General features: G+C 39.3%; 1 protein-coding gene across 1 annotated transcript in view; it reads left to right on the top strand.

Moving 5' to 3' along the window:
• The window catches only part of ITGBL1 (integrin subunit beta like 1), a 271,140-nt gene that overhangs the window by 231,320 nt on the left and 21,552 nt on the right, over nt 1-18,268 (top strand). The window contains exon 8 of the mRNA XM_049867217.1: nt 15,638-15,754. Within this exon, the coding sequence (XP_049723174.1) occupies nt 15,638-15,754 (117 nt within the window). The remainder of the gene's footprint in view (nt 1-15,637; nt 15,755-18,268) is intronic.

The raw sequence follows: 18,268 nt of genomic DNA on the forward strand, positions 1-18,268 counted from the left end.
TTCTCTCTCCGTTGGCTCTGAGGAAAGGTCCTTGTCTCTTCAGCTTATTCCTGGTTCCTTGGAGATCTCCATGTGGCTTGGTCCCTATCTTCTCCCAAGTCTTGCTCACTGCTTGTTTAATGTCTTTTATATCAAGAGAGATTGATTTAAGACACATCTTAAATTAATCCTGTCTCATTAACATAACAAAGGCAACACATTCCCAAATGAGGTCATAATCACAGGCCTAGAGGTTAGGATTTATAAGACATATTTTGGGGAACACAATTCAATCTATAGTAGCTCCTAGACAAAAAGTTGGTGGTTCAAATCCACCCAGCAGTGCTGCAAAAGAAAGGCCCGCTGACCTACTTCATTGAAAACACAATGGAGCACAGTTCTACTCTGCAAAGCATTGGAATCAACTCTACGGCAATGGATTTGTTAGTTTTCTGGTGTCACAGTGGTTAAAGCATTTGACTGCTAACTGAAAGGTCAGCAGTTCGAAACCACCCTCAGTTCCTCTGAAGAAAGATGTGTCAATCTGCTTCCATAGAGACTTACAGCCTTGGAAACTCTATGGGATCACTATGAGTTGGAATCGACTCGATGGCAGTTGGATTGGTTTTTGGGTTGGTGTGTGTACACATACATCTATTTATCTTCATACACACACACACACATTGTGAGAGAGAAAGAAAGAAATGTTATAGGAGTCCCTGTTGTTAGGTGACATCGAGTTGGTTCCAACTCATAGCGATTGTATGTACCACAGAATGAAACACTGTCTGGTCCTGCACCATCCTTGTGATGCTTGAGCCCATTGTTGCAGCCACTGTGTCAATCCACCTCGTTGAGGGTCTTCCTTTTTACATTGACCCTCTACTTTATCAAGCATGATGTCCTTCTCCAGGGACTGATCCCTCCTGACAACATGTCCAAAGTATGTAAGACACAGTCTCACCATCCTTGCTTCTAAGGAGCATTCTGGTTGTACTTCTTCCAAGACAGATTTGTTCGTTCTTTTGGCAGTCCATGGTATATTCAATATTCTTCCACTACACCACAATTCAAAGATGTCAATTCTTCTTCAGCCTTCCTTATTCATTGTCCAGCTTTCGCATGCATACGATGCGATTGAAAATACCACAGATTGGCTCAGTCGCACCTTGGTCTTCAAGGCGACATCTCTGCTTTTCAACACTTTAAAGAGGTTCTTTGCAGCAGACTTGCCCAATGCAATGAGTCTTTTGATTTCTTGACTGCTGCTTCCATGGGTGTTGGTTGTGGATCCAAGTAAAATGAAATCTTTGACAACTTCAATCTTTTCTTCGTTTATCATGTTGTTGCTCATTGTCCAGTTGTGAGGATTTCTGTTTTCCTTATGTTGAGGCGCAATCCAAACTGAAGTCTGTGGTCTTTGATCTTCGTTAGTAAGTGCTTCAAATCCTCTTCACTTTCAGCAAGCAAGGTTGTGTCATCTGCTCTTCCTCCAATCCTGGTGCCCCATTCTCCTTCATGCAGTCCAGCTTCTCAAATTATTTGCTCAGCATACAGATTAAATAGATATGGTGAAAGGATACAACCCTGATGCACACTTTTCCTGACTTTGAACCACTCTGTATCCCCTTGTTCTGTCCAAACAACTGCCTCTTGATCTGTGTACAGGTTCCTCATGAGCACAATTAAGTTTTCTGCAATTCCCATTCTTCGCAATGTTATACATAAATTGTTATGATCCACACAGTCTAACGCCTTTGCATAGTCAATAAAACACAGGTAAACATCCTTCTGGTATTCTCTGCTTTCAGCCAGGATCCATCTGACATCAGTAGTGATATCCCTGGTTCCACGCCCTCTTCTGAATCCAGCCTGAATTTCTGGCAGTTGCCTGTTGATATACTGCTGCAGCCACTTTTGAGTGATCTTCTCAAAATTTTGCTTGCATGTGGTATTAATGATATTGTTCAATAATTTCTGCATTGGGTTGGATCACCTTTCTTGTGAATAATCATAAATATGGATCTCTTCCAGTTGATTGACCAGGTAGCTGTCTTCCAAATTTCTTGGCATGATGAGTGATCACTTCCAATGCTGCATCTGTTTGTTGAAACATCTCAATTGATGATTAATGTTCTCAGCTGCTAACTGAAAGTTTGGAGGTATGAATCCACCTAAAGGCACCTAGGAAGAAAGGTCTGGCAATCTACTTCCAAAAATCAGCCATTGATAACCCTATGGAACAGTCCCATTTTGCCACACAAACTGGTTTGATATTTTAATATATGTTAAAAATCTTGATGTGACCACTAGGGAAGTGACTTTTTTTAAAATATATGGGATAATGGAGTGTACATTATATAGTGAATAAAAGTCAGGTAATAGAATAAAAGTGCTAACAACCTCAAAATTATTGAATACAAGATGTAATTGGGCAGCCTAGATCAGAAAATATGTGTGTGTGTGTGTGTATACGTATATAAAACAGACCTAGACACCTTGAGATACTTTTTAGATCAATCAATATTTGTTAGACTATGTCCTGGCCCAGGGTTCTATCTTAAACACCATAGTGATACCTAATCCAGGATTGAATTGGTAACTGAGGCTAGGAGTTGAAGGAGTAGCAGATGATGCTTCTTAGAGTGGGTTATCAGTCTTAAACAATGAAGAGTAAGATTTATGAAGTAATTGCCTGTGAGCATATATACATGCATAGGGGTGTATGCGTATGCATGAGGGCAAATGCCAGTGTGTTTGGAATCAAAGCGTGTGTCTGAGGGGGAAGGAAGGATAAAAATATTGGTCAAAGGAGATTCCGAATATAACACCCCAAAGTCTTAGGCTTTCTGCTGGGTGGGAAGGGAGGCTGAACAAGAGATAAATGCAACTCTGTCTCAGGCCACCTCAGTGACTGATTGGCCCTCACTCTATTCCAACGTTTCTCAATAGTAGTGCTATTATCACTTTAGGCTAAATAATTCTTTGTTGTGGGAATTGCCCTGTGCGTCATGGATGTTTAGTAACATCCTTGCCTTCTCTCCTTTAGATGCAGGTACCTCCCCTTCCCAGTCCTGACAACCAAAACTGTCTGCAGACACTGGAAAATGTTCCCTGGGGAGGAAAATTGCCCGGGATTGAGAAACACTGTTCTTTCTTCTTACAATAGGTGAACCACTCCTGGGAAAATAATATCTCCCAGAGATCTGTAATCTTTTCACACACAATTTCTGTCCAGAGGCGTAGGGAAGGTAAGGAGCACCCAGGGGCAATCTCTAAGTTGCTTGCTCCCCCCCACCCCCAATTTGAGCACCCAGAGGAAATGTCAAAGCTACATCCCCCTCCCAATTTCAAGATGAATAGACATGGATAGCTGGGAAGTGTCAGCAGAAATGCCCCCCCCCACTTGTCTGGCTGCCTCAGTCAGGTGACTTTCGTATTTGTGGTGCCTCAGAATGTCATTTCCAACTCATCTGGTACCCCCCCCGCCGTTTCTGTTATTCAATCAAGGAAATAAGATATAACGCAGGACATATGCATAAGTGATCCAGTTATTGAGATTATCAGATACAGATATTAGAATGTCTATAATAAATATTTTCATAAAAGAATGACAAGATGGCTAGTTAGAAAATATCCAGTCTAAAGTGCAGAGAGCTGAAAGATTGTTTTTATTTGCTGGCTTTCACTCATGGTGGTTTGTTTCCTTGCGTGTGCTTTTTGGTCTTTGATTATGAGATTAATCCTAAACTCTGAAAAATCTTGAAGTCATAATTAAGGACACTTTTCTTCAGTAAGGATTTGTGCTAGTTTCTGACAGGTTACTACTGATCTGGGATCTCATTCCCCTATTTGTAGGGTCCCCAGATTACTCAAGGGGTTTTAGGTGCGGCTTCTTCACCTTCGTCGCTTGAAATGATGGCATAGGCTTCTACTGTCAGGACTCTTTTCATGCAATCTTATGGCATATTGTTCTTGTTTCAGCTCTTATTTTTGTTTTTGGGTTTCTCAGAGAATGCCTTTACTTCCTGTAAACCCAGCAATGGAACAAATAATTTCTATCAGGTACCATTTAATGTTTGGTCTTCATACCGCTTGAAGCAGTAGCCTATGTAGTATGTGCTTCATTGTAAGAGATTTTTTGTCATACTATTTCAAAAAGTGAAAATTGCTTAAAACTCACATTTTCAATCACATCTTGCCACCACAAATCTTTTTTTTTTTTTCTATAGTGAGAGAGCTGTGAGGGCTTGCATGAAGGATCTGTGTTTTGAAAGCCTTTGTTTTCTGACATTTTTCTATTGCTAATATAGACAGAATTACAAGGATTCGAGTGCTCTTTCTCTTCCTCTTGATCCTTTAGTTAGTATTGGTTGAACAATATTACCACTTTTTATGCCTCTGAACCTCACGGTGGTACATTATCCAGTGCTGTTGAGTTGATTCCTACTCATAGTGACTCTGTAGGACAGAGTAGAACTACCCCACAGGGTTTTCGAGGAGTGGCTGGTGGATTCGAACTGCTGACCTTTTGGTTAACAGATGAGCTGTTAACCACTGTGCCACCGGGGCTCCAGGTAGGACATTATTCTGCTTCTAATACATTTAGCATCAAGTCCCTTTTGAAATGCATAAAGTGTGGCAGACCGAAGTTGAAGCCTCATTGTTGTGAAGTCTGAGCATCCTATTAGCCGATCCTTCCTGGATGTGTTAGTTTTGAACTTTTTTTCCTTTATTTCTGTGAGTTAATGTTTGAAAGCATAATCATGGCTTTCCTACATGATGGTTAGGGAGCCGTGATGGGTTTATTCTGGTTTTTCTGTGCCATGTTTGGAAAACAAGAGATTCCGCATGTAACCTAATGGAAAAGTATCTGCAATAAATTATCTATAAAGATCTCATGGAAACCCTGGTGGTGTAGTGGTTAAGAGCTACAGCTGCTAACCAAAGAGTCGGCAGTTCAAATCCGCCAGGCGCTCCTTGGAAACTCTATGGGGTAGTTCCACTCTGTCCTATAGGGTTGCTATGAGTCAGAATCGACTCGACGGCACTGGGTTTGGTTTTTTGGTTTAAAGATCTCATTGGTCTATTGTCATACCACAGAAAAATGGCACCACATTGCTACTTCCCTCAGAATATACAGTAGTCACAAGAATAGAATTGTGCACACCAGCAGATTTCCATTTAACATTTTTTTTACAGGTGTCAATACTCTGGTGAATTTTTCCATATAGTAGCATAGTTTCTTGAACATATTAGTCATAGTTATTGTAAAGTCCAAGGCTGACAATTCCAGTTTAGGTGCCTGTATCATTTTTAGATCTCTTTCTGTTGTCATTTTTCTTTCTCTCTCTTTCATTTTTCATTTTGTCCAGTTTTTTAAATTATTATTGAGTATAAACATTGTTTATTAAAAATTACAGAATTACATCAATGCCATCATGTTTCTTGAAGAGAGAATATACTTTACTTCTGGCAGATACAATATGTAAAGGCAGACTACCTAAATCCAGTCAGGAACAGAGATGATTTTGAAAGTAAAAATTCAAGGTGTTTATCAGCACTCTGTTTCTTGAAGATCTCTGACTTCTGAATTTTGTGCCTCTACCAGGATGAAAAAGCAAGAAGCTCTACTTCGCTTATTTTTCCTTTAGACAAAGCACTTTCTGCTTCGCTTTTCAACCTCTTGCCCCCAATAATTTAAGATTTGGGAATTGCTTCAAGTGTATAATTTGCGCAGAAGGAGAGCTTGGTTCCCTAAAGTTCTCTTTTCTCTAGTATTTTTGGTGCGCAAATTTTGGGTGCCTTAAGAGCAAATAGAATTTTTGCTAATCTAAAGTTTATTTCAAAGGTTCAAATCAAAATGGAAATAGGGCTTTCATGTGTGATAGGAGTTTGCTGAAAAATGATCTCGGTATGAAATATTATTTAAGGAAATAACATTAATTAATATAGAAACCATAAGTTATCTCGATCACACTGTTGGCAGTGAAGGAAAAAAAAAAAAACAGTAAGAAACTGGAAGTTTTATTAAAGTGAGCAACATATTACATGGGAGTCCCTGGGTGGTGCAAACAGTTAACATGCTCACTGCTCACTGAAGAATTGATGGTTCAAGCCCACCCATGGACTCCCTGGAAGAAAGGTCTGACGATTTATTTCTGAAGTAAACCCCGCTGAAAACACTATGGACCACACGTCTACTCTGTCAGACATACGTGGTGCTGCCATGAAACGCGATCGACTTGACAGCAGCTGGTTTGTTTTCTTAGGTTTAACATACTAGGTGTGAAAAAACTATTATATATAATGCTTCTAATTATATACACAATATAAAATTATAAATTATATGTTCTATTTATAGACACGTTTTGAGCTTTCAGCTATATATTTCTTCATTTTTTTAAATGCTTAAATACTCTGCCATAGACAAATCACACTGGCAATCAGAAAAGGCAAACAGCAATGCTTAAAAAATAGATTTCTACTTCAACCTCTGTTAAGGCAGTTGGTAAGTAGGTATTCCCAATTTTGAAAATTTTGAAATAGAGAAGCTTAGTTATTTCTCAAGATCGTAGAGCTTGTTAAGTGGTAGATACGGAATGTGGAATTCTGTCTTCAGTCTTTCTGACTCCAGAGCACAAACTCTTGAACCTTATGAAAGGCTACTCCTTTGACTTGAATTCCTTCAGCGATGGTAACTTACTTCATATCATAGCAGTATGTTCTGTTTTGAACTGCTCTGATGGGTAGAATGTTTTTTATTACAGTATATTAAACTCTGATTCTCTATTACTTTTGCCTATTAATCCTGTTTTTGCTAACTGTGCTGTAAAATGGCATAGCTAAAGCAAGCTGAAACTTTATACTACATCAGTGAACTTTACACTCATTGGGTTTCTGGAATCTTCGGCTGCATAATTCCTAGGCTCTTCATGTTTGATAAAACCTTATTGAAAATTAGCTTAAATTCTGAGTATTATGCTAAAGAATGTGTTCCGAAACTGAATGGATCGGTGTCTGTATGATTATTGGTAAGACCTTATTAAAAAAATATTAGCTACATGGATTAAATTATGTTAAGAGTTTCACTTACATATTTTCAAATTATATTTTTATTATGAAATTAATTTCAAACTGAGAAGGAAGATGCAAAAAGAGTACAAAGAGCTTTTTTCCCTGAAGCATTTGTGAGTAAATGCTTATATGATGGTCCGTTACCCCACATTCACATGAACATATATTGATGCTATGAGTCAAAATTGACTCAATGGCAACGGGTTTGGTTTGGTTTTCATGTGAATATAGACTCATATATATGCAATATTCTTCCCCATGTTTTATGATTTGGGGAAGTTAATATTGGTAGAGGCAGAAACAAAGAACCACAAAAAAATAAGTTATCAGTAGAAAATATTGCTGTATGGTATATTTTCTTAATTTTTTAGTGATAAGAAATATGTATTTTTCTATTGATTCCATGGTTGAATTTGTAAAATGAATTTGCTAACTCCCCCTGATTTGGAGAGAAAGTCCACACTTGTTTTAAAAAGTTTAATTAGCACTCCTAAAACATGTACTAAAGCAGTGATACATTCACTCACACGTCTGGATTTTTTTAAGTGCTAAAAAGACAAGAATTCAAAAACGATTAGGGCCTGATTGTACCCTACTCATTTTTTGCCCAAATAAAGTCATCTTTAAGAAACACTTTCTTTACAACAATTCTCTATAATCAATTCAACCACGATGCTCTCTTTCACTGGTGAGTACTATTTATTGCCTGTGTCTTTCCTTTAGCATTTATCCCAGAGAATCTTAAATGGTGACTTACAGTTGCATGTGCTTGTTTATGACTTACGAGTCTTAATCAACTCTATGGCAATGAGTTCATTTTTGGTTTATGACCTGAAATAGAGTACCACCCTCCCCCGCCAAAAAAAAAAAAAAAAAAATCAAACTCAGATTCCGACTCGTAGCAACCCTATAGGGACAGAGTAGAACTGCCCCATAGGGTTTCCAAGGAACAGCTGGTAGATTCGAACTGCTGACCTTTTGGTTTTCAGCTGAGCCCTTATCCACTGCACCACCAGGGCTCCAAAATGGAGTCAGAATAGTCAATAGCAAGTACAGGACAGGGTATGGTAGAATTTATGGGTAAATCCTTTGATCTACGTTAGAAAATTAGCCAGTGAAAGCCCTGTGGATCAGAAGAGAACATTGTCCCATCTAGTGCTGAGAGATGAGCCCCCTAGGTTCAATGACACTCAAAATGCACACCGGCTACAACAGTGGTCTCAAAAATAGTAAAGATGGTACAGGACTGAGCCACGTTTTGTTCCATTGTGCATGGAGTCGCCATGAGTTGGAGGAGCCAACTTGATGGCAACTAACAAAAACAGCAACAATGTGTGCAGAAACCCAAAAATTCGTTTTCCTGACACAGTGCACTGCCCACTGTCCAACTCACCGGGCTGTGTCAGCGAAGAATCAGGAGCTTCGTCAACAATTTTAGGCGTTATTTTAAAAAGTACCTTAAGGGAGAAATATTAAGATAACCCCAATTTGGAGGTCTAAATGACCTTCTTGATATTTTTCTCCATGCCTTGAAAAATCTTTAGAGGAGAGTGAGTCCTCGAGACCCTCATCTCCCATTTTCAATTTTAGACACCCTAGGGCAGACAACAGAAAATAGAATAGTACAGAATTTGCTTAAATGTCTAATTTCCTCATGTAGCTTATTCCTGATTACTTCAAAGCTTGTGTACTAAGGAATCACAAGCAGAAGGACTGACGTTTTTCCTTATTTGAAAAAAGTCAGGAACGGCTCTTTCTCGGCTGGCAATTGATCTCTATTGTCAAAGTGGCTTGAATATAACATGTCTTACCAACCATTTTGAAATGGAAGGTGCAAGTTACCTTTTAACTCTCAAATGTCTGAAGGACGATGGCTTTGTCTTCACACACACAATATTCATACATATTTATGTATATATTTGTACTTAGGTGAAATGGTGCAGCATGTTATAATTCATAAAAGTGTTTAATGCCTTTTCACAGAAACTTCAAGGGGACTGAAGATGCGTTTGGCAAAAAAAAAAAAAAGTTTTTTTTTTTTATCCAGTGCAGTCAGGTTGCTATGGTAAACCTATTATTTTAGGCAAAGGAGGACTCTGTTAGTAAAGCGCAGATCTCTCTTCTGTTTTATGCGAGCCCCTAATTACTCTCCAACCGTCAAGCATGCAAGTCTGGTTTTTACCATTTTAAAAAGTGGAAAAAAATAAAGTCACATAGCGTGTGCCTGCTGGCTGTTGTGCCGGCAGGTGTGTCTGATGACACGGTGTGGAAAAATGGAAGTTTTTGTCATTGAAATTCAAGCCTCCCAACATGTGTTTTATTATCAAAATATAAATAACAAAACAAACCCGTTGCCACTGAGCAGTTACCAACTCATAGTGACCCTGTAGGAGAGAGTAGAACCGCCCCATAGGGTTTCCAAGGAGTGGCTGGTGGATTCGAACTGCCGACCTTTTGGCCCTCAGCGGAACACTTAACCACTACGCCACCAAGGATCCTGAGAAACAGCAACACTAAGATCTAATATTTATTGAGCAGCTCCGCCTGCTTCTCCTTCTTTTAATTGCTGTTCATGTTTAATCTCCCCCATATGCCGCCCATTTAAAAGGAGAAAAAAAAATCACATGATACATTTTTCAAATATTACATTGAAAAGATTTTTGAAGGCAGTCCATTCTTCAGGGCTGAGGGTTCCTCAGGATGGGAATTGGCTGCTAACCAAAAGATCGGTGGTTGGAACCCACCAGCCACTGAGGGCGAAAGCTTCCATAAAGATTTACAGCCTTAAAAACCCTAGGGTTTTTGGTTTGGAATGGGTACAAATATGCAAATCAGATTACTTGATAAACCCAGAGTGGATTTTTATTGCCAGAATTATTTTTCTCCTATGTAACGTGGTTCAAAAAATATATACATAACATTCTGAAATTTTGTTAAGCTTCCTTTCTTAATGCTTTTAAAAGTTTGAGAGACTTACATAGAGGAATGGGCTTAAGGTCAGAATGAGAGAATGCTCTAGTAAATTTTCAGCTGTCTATATATAAGAAGTCATTAAAATAGTTGAGCTCTGAATTTTATAGTATTAATAATTTTTTATCATGAAAAGAATTCAGTAACGTTTCTCAAAACAAATAAGTTTTTACCATTTGCAAATAGAATCATTCTTCAGCTTTTGGGGGAGAAGGTTGATAATCAGTGAAATGAGATTAAGCTAAGTAGGGTGACAGATATTTCAGACTTACGTGTCTTTTGTTTAGCATGATTCTACCACACCCACGTCTAGTGCCTTATACAAAACAGATGCTCAATAAATACTTTTGATACTTTGATGTTATTGAATCTGAATTTTTCAAATTTTAATCTAGTTCTTTATATTTTCCTCTCATTTTATTATATAAAATAGCACATATTTTCCTCTCATTTTATTATATAAAATAGCACATACTAGGGCTAGAAATACAGACTTCAATCATTCTTGCTCCTTACTTATGAGACTATTAATCTGATGATCATTTAGGAAGCTACAGTTGTATTGTCATCATATTAAAACAACCATTGAAACAATAATGGCACTTAGTTTTAATAGAGGAAGGACATTTCTTGTTAAGGAAAAAAGATAATAAATTTGTATGTCGGTGTCTTCCCATTACTTTAATGGAGGACTTTGCTGGCTGGTAAAAGGATACAAAGCTTACTGTCAGTCTGAACCCTGAAGAGCTCGCTATTAGTGGTGAGGCTCAGAAATGCACTTACCTGGCACAGAATTTGTGCCCAGTGCTCTAGTAGTACCGTGAACACAGTGCTAATGGGATCAGAGAAAGGGAGCAATTTTGTCAGGCATACGAACAGGAGTGGCAAAGAAGCCTTCACGGAGGATACTAGGTTTAAGGTGAGTGTTGAACAATGAGTAGAATTTTACTAGACAGAGAAGTGGTAGACTGGACAACAGAGAGAAAAAATAAAGCCCATAAATAGTCTCTGAAACAAGAGTGCACAATGAGCAGTGGTTATATACCTAGAGAGGTGAGTTGGACCAAGCATGGAGAAGTCTACTGAAGAATTTGATCTCTTCTTTTAGGTAGCATGGGGCCATGAGAAGGATTAGGCAAGGGAATTACATCATTATATATGTGTGTGTATATATCTATGTATCTATATATATAGATATGTTTTAAGAAAATGGATTTTGTGAAATTTCAAATTAAAAGAGGAAAACCAGTAAAGGAAGGAAAGAATCAAATATGACATTAGATTTGGTAACATTGAATGGTGGTGATTGTTTCCCAGATGAGGGGACCAGGAAGAAGAGTAGGTCTGTGGGGAAAGACGATGAATTTTCTGTGGGATATATTTAGTTGGTATAACTGCGGGAAAGACTAATGAAGGCATTTACCTGTTACCTACCCTACCCATTGCCGTCAACTCGATTCCAGCCATAGCCACCCTATAGGACAGAGTAGAACTGCCCCACACCATTTCCAAGGAACAGCTGGTGGATCCAAACTGCCGACCTTTTGGTTAGCAGCCGTAGCTCTTAACCATGAAGGTGTTTAGGCGATTGGAAATGCACCTGCATCCATAGAGAGATATCCTATTCCAAATTCCAGTTCTACCACTGAAGCTCATGAAAAAAAAAAAAAAGCTGCAGTTGAGAAAATTTCAACTCATAGTGACCCCATGTGCTTACTTAAACTCTTTACACCTGATTATGCAAATGCCAAGGAGCCCTGGTGGTGCAATGGTTAAGAACTGGGTTAACAAACCAAGAGTTTGATGGTTTGAATCTACCCAGAGGGTCTGCAGGAGAAAGACTTGGAGATTTGTTTCTGTAAAGATTATGGCCAAGAAAACCCTACTGGGCAGTTTTACTCTGTTACATGGGATCGCTCTAAGTGGGAATTGCCTTGACGGCACCCAACAACAACAACATATAAATGCCATATTTTTTTAAATGCATTTGTTCAATAGTTATTGATTCAAACCATTATGAGGGCGCATGAGAAGCGTGGTTAATTCTGCTGTATTGGTGAAGGTGACTGAGGAGGACGATCGGTATAAGTGTCACAGCTTTGGTGAAATTGACTTCATACCTTGAAGGATGGCTGGAATTTACCTGGCAGATAAATGTCTTGGTAGTGATTGAACTAAAGTTATGAGCTGAAACAGCAAAATAATGCAGTTTAAAATGTGGATTGAATGAAGAATTTACTCTTCTTTGCCTCTCTATCTGCAATAAATTAGATTTCCCTGATGAATATTTTTGGCCTTTTATCAGAAGCCACCATATCCTGTAAACTAGATTAGGGTCATATTCATAAAATTAATTCAGCTTATTTGTTGTTGTTGTTGTTGCTAGGTGCCATGGAGTCAATTCCAACTCATAACAACCCTTTGTACAACCAGAAACTCTGCCCAGTCCTGTGCCATCCTTGCCATCATTGCTGTTTGAGCCCATTGTCAATAATGTGCTATTTAGAAAAAAAAAAAAAAACTCCAATAGATATATGGCCACAGGGGGAAAAAACAGAATTGCAAAATGGTTCATGTAATGTAATATTTGAAGAAGATAAGTGAATTACTATCTAGTGAGGAACAAAATGTTCGTAGGACAAAACATTAACATTTGGCTATCTAAGTCTAAAGGAGAAATATAAGACAGACACTAAAAAAAAAAAAGACAGACACTACACACATGCAAACAATGAAATGTAGATATGTGAACACATGTACCAGAATTTAGTTCATCCTATTTGAAGAGACACACAAGGTGATAATGCATATTAGAGAAACTTACTTTTGTTGTTGTTAGGTACCATCGAGTGGGTCCCAACTCATAGCGACCCTGTGTACAACAGAACTAAACACTGCCCAATCCTGCATCATCGTCACAATTGTTGCTGTGTTTGACCCCATTGTTGCAGCCACTGCGTCAGTCCATCTTGTTGAGGGTCTCCCTCTTTTTTGCTCACCCTCTACCTTACCAAGTATGATGTCCTTCTCCAGGGACAGGTCCCTCCTGATAACATGTCCAAAGTACGTGAGATGAAGTCTCGCCATCCTTGCTTCCAAGGAAAATGTCTTGACAGATTTCTTCCAAGACAGATTCTTTCTTTCTTTTGACAGTGCCATGGGATATTCAATATTCTTTGCCAAGACCATAATTCAAAAGCATCAGTTCTTAAGATGTTCATATATTTTACACCATTAATAAATAAATATGACTTAAAAATTGATTTTGTCATTGTAATTGGGAATGCATTGCCTCTCAGGAATCATGTGATTGATGTTAGTGATTTTACATAGTAGTCCATGGGCCACAGCTCGCCTCTTCCCCCATCCTGCATTACTGGACACTCACACATCTCCACAAGATGAGGGTGAAAGTAGAGTGTTTATGCACATCGGAAAATGATCAGGGCTGAGAACGTCAGAGTTCTAATGCCAACACTGCTAACATATACTTACCTGGCCTTAAGTGAATCATTTAGCCTCAGTATGCTTGAGTTTCCTCATCAGTTAAGTAATTTGAGGAGAGTGGCAAATCCTCCTGAACTTTTATAAAAAGTCAATGTGTGTCGGTATAATTTTCCAGAGAAGGACCTGGGGTCTACTAGTTCTCCATGAGGTTTCTTGATTGCAAACAACAGAAGTAAGTTTGATTAACTGGAGCAGAGAGAGAGTATATTAGAAGAGTATATTAGGCTCAGAATGTAATCTCAGACAATCCAGTTAACGCAGAAACCCAGGGAAGCAAGACACTGACCAGAACCAGGCCCTGCTACCACCACTTCTGAACGCCAGCCCTTGTGTGCTGAGCTCCACCACTTGTGGACACTCACTACCACGCTATTACCCTTCGCTCTGCCACAGACCCTGAGCCTTTGCTTTCCACCCTCAAGAATGAAAGTCATGGCCAAGAGTATCCGGTATGTCCCAGTTTTGACCACCAGGGTGTAGGAAGGAAGTATCCATAGTGGAGATGACCTCTGCCTCCTGCTGAACTTGGGATGCCCTCCAAGTAGGAAGGAAGCTTTGTGGATGGGCAGCCAAACAACACTGTCAATTGCTTTAACTTTCACTAGATTCTCAAAGGGACCATCACACCAACACTTCCGCCAAAAAAAAGATTATGAGTCACTGCATTAGATTATCTTTAATTATAGCTCTGAAATTATATGATTCTAAATACTAATTTCTCTTTCCTCCATCATCCACCAACTCTGAATTTCTTTAACTAGAGACAAGTGCAGCCATAGAATGACTAACATGACAAGGTCAGCCCAGAAGCAGCTATGATCGTTTCAGTGGGTTGTATAATTAGGATGGTTGGGCTAATGACAGAGAATAACAGATGTCCCGGAGCACTGTCATCCAGCTGAATTTCTGGCAAACCAGTACCAGTTCCTCCAGCAAAAGGAATCTATTTTCTGGTAGAACCTCCGGATGCTCCTTTATGAGTATATTAAGATGCAGTATAATCCAGTGGTTAGGCGCACAGACTTTGAGACAACTGAGCATGGAAATGACTTTTTACTTTATTCTTTTCTAGTTGGGTCACCATGGAAAGTTACGTGGCCTCTGTTAAGTCTCAGTTTAATAGCAATAATGCTAGCTAATCTGTGGTATTATGAAAACAAAATGATACAATGCAAGGAATTATAATGTCTGACACTTTGTTACAGCTCAAGAAATAACAACGAAAGTTGTTATAATGATAATAGTTAAGAGATTCCAAAACTATCACTCGAATTCATTCCCCCCCAAAAAGAAAAGTTTGCTTCTTAATTCTAAGTCAAGAATAATAAAGATATTTAGGTCATGTGTTTGACATATGTTCCACGTTAAAACTAGTTCTATGACCTATAAGACCGACTTCAAATAATCACCGAAAAAATAACCCGGGAATGTATCCGCAAACATTTTTTCATGTGGCAGATAGAGCTGAAATAAAAATATTTAAAAAATCACCACATAATGGTAAATTATGTTAAATATATAAAACTGAATCAGTTATGTTAAATAAACGCACTGCTGTGGAGCTGGTCCTGACTCACAGTGACTGTGTTAAATAGTATCATCGAAATAAGCTGAATATGAGATACTCACAGAATTTAACAACTAAATTATTCTTCAAAGATGAATGAAACCAAAAATAGAGAGTAGAAAATATAAAGGACTTTTGAGCCAGCAACAGTCATTTTGGCTCCTGATCTCCTTATGCTTGACCTTCAGTTCACCCCTGGAGGCACAGTGGTTAAGAGCTCGGCTGCTAACCTTAAGGTCGGCAGTTCAAATCCATCAACTGCTCCCTGGAAACCCTGTGGGCAGTTCTACTCTGCCCTATAGGGTTGCTGTGAGTCGGAATCGACTCCACAGCAACGAGTTTGGATTGGTTTTTGGATTCAGCTCACCTTAAGGAGGTAGGTGGGCAAAGTTACTTGCCGACCTATTCATCAGGCGCAGACTACAGCTGGTCTGGGGGGCTTTGGTTAAATTGTATACTTGTTCGCCTGCTCCTCTGAACGCCTTACCGAGTCTGCTCATCTCACAAGGAGTGTACTCTCTCTTTTATGCTTTTCAGGTAAGTGCGAATGTGGCAGATGCACGTGCTACCCTCCCGGAGATCGCAGGGTGTACGGCAAGACGTGCGAGTGTGACGATCGCCGCTGTGAAGGCCTGGATGGCGTGGTCTGTGGAGGTACCAGTTCGCACGGCCTCAATTATGTCACTTGCATGTCACTGGGATTCTTTCACCTCCCTCTCTTATTCTGCTTCTCTATCTTTTTCTTTAGAAATTTGTTGTTGCAAGGAAGATAAATGAAAAGCAATTTGCAATTAAACATGTAAGCAGCATAAGGGTAGGTTTGTAATAAATTTTATTTTCTTGAACTCTTGATTTAGGGGTGTGTGTTGTTGTTGTTAGGTGCCGATGAGTGGATTTGAACTCATAGTGACTCCATGCGACAGAGTAGAACTGCCCCATAGGGTTGTCTAGGCTGTAATCTTTACCAGAGCAGATCCCCAGGTCTTTCTCCCCAAGAGCCACCCGGTGGGTTCAGTTCGCAGCTGAACACTTAATTGCTGGGAGACCAGGGGTATATAGAAAAGTATATTATACCGAAAACCGAACCTATTGCCTTGGAGTCGATTCTGACTCAAAGCAACCCTATAGGACAGAGTAGAACTGCCCAGTAGGATTTCCAAGGAGCAGTTGGTGGATTTGAACTGCCAGCCTTTTGGTTAACAGCTGAGCTTTTAACCACTGTGCCACTTATCTATAAAGATGGTTGTGTCTAAACCAAGTACTGTAAAGACAATAAGAGATTTTGGCTGCATCTGAATAATATGAAATGATTTTTATTACTCTCCCTGTAAACACTGTTGCAGGAATGTATCACCCAGAAACTAAAAAAAAAAAAAAAGGCAATAAGAAGGCACCCTAATTTTAACTACAGTATAAGGAGAGAGCTATACTCAGTTTCCATGAGGGCTCTCAGACCCAAATAGGAGTCTACTGAAAGTATTAAACTCTCCAAAGAAAGAATGAGGCAGCTAGAGCATAGTCAAGAAGGGTAACAGAAAAATGAGGGCAGAAAGGTGGACACCTGGCAGTGTCTACCTGAGCCTCACCTGGGAGAGAGAATGTGGTCAACATCCTTCTATTTCGGTCCTGGAAAGACTTCTTCCTGTACAGATCGGGATGCGCTGATTCCAGTTCTTCCCAGGTTTCCAGTACAATTGAGATGAACTTGAGATGGGACCATATTAAAATAATTTAAACATATCCCTTCAAGAAAATTATCATAATGAAATTGAGCACCATTATCGGAAAAAAAAAAATCAAAATACATGTACTGCTTATGGACAGTGGGGGCACTGCCTCTGACTTCTACCTAACATCTATATGTGTCCATCTATCTGTCCTCTCTCTACCCAACTATAAAACATGCCCAATTTGACAAAAAAAATCATTTCTTCTTTTCTTTCTCTATGAGCAAAGGGCAAAGGCCCTTTTTAGTAAGTGCTGGGCTGGTGCTTTACCTCATGCAGTCCTTGGGACAGCAGCCCTAAGAAATTGTCCCTGATTTCTTCATTTTACAAATGGAGAATGGAATGATATTTGAGGGGTTCGAGAACTCCCAACACGTCCCATAATTAAAAAACAGCAGATGCAGAACTCGAATGTTGGCTTTTAGTTCACAGAGCCTTCCCTATTCCACAGTTGTCCCCAGGAGGATGTCTAAATCTTTTCATGTTATGTCAGAATTATTTTTCCTTTCGATCCTCCTTTCTCGTTCAGGTGAGTTACCTGAAATATCTAAATAGATTGTCTTAATTACCTAGTGCTGCTTTAACACAAATACCACAAGCGGTGTCTTTAAAGAACAAAAATTTAATTTCTCACAGTTCTGGAGGCTGAAAGTCCAAATCAGAGTCTCGGCCATATCAATTCCTTTCTTATTGGTAGCCTTGGGTGTTCCTTGGTTTCTTGGCGATCTTCACATGGCCTCTGTCATCCCCTGAGTATGTGTCTCTGTGTCTATTCTGGTCTTTTTATAATTTAGAAGTCATTAGGTTTAGGATCCACCCAACTGCCAGGAAGATTGAATTAACATAACAAAACACTATTTCCAAACAAGACCACATCGGTAGGTATGAGGGCCAGGAATTCAAGATATATTTTACGGAGGACACAATTCAATCCATACCATAAGTTATGGTTTTTGTGTGCTTGTTTATTACATATATTAATTCATTTAATTCTCACAATAATATATATATATATATATAGCTTGCCTGGCACCTGTTGTTGTTGTTAGGTGCCGTCGAGTCAGTTCTGACTCATAGCGACCCTATGCACAACAGAACAAAACACTGCCCTGTCCTAAGCCAACCTTACAATCGTTGTTTTGCTTGAGCTCATCGTTGCAGCCACTGTGTCAATCCACCTCGTTGAGGGTCTTCCTCTATTTTGCTGACCCTATACTCTGCCAAGCATGATGTCCTTCTCCAGGGACTGATCTCTCCTGACAACATGTCCAAAGTGTGTAAGATGCAGACTCTCCATCCTTGCCTCTAAGGAGCATTCTGGCTGCACTTCTTCCAAGACAGATTTGTTCGTTCTTTTGGCAGTCCATGGTATAGTCAATATTCTTTGCCAATACCACAATTCAAAGGCGTCACTTCTTTTTTGGTCTTTCTTAGTCATTGT

The sequence above is a fragment of the Elephas maximus genome, chromosome 23, assembly GCF_024166365.1.
Source record: "Elephas maximus indicus isolate mEleMax1 chromosome 23, mEleMax1 primary haplotype, whole genome shotgun sequence".
In the NCBI taxonomy this organism is placed as follows: Eukaryota; Metazoa; Chordata; class Mammalia; order Proboscidea; family Elephantidae; genus Elephas; species Elephas maximus.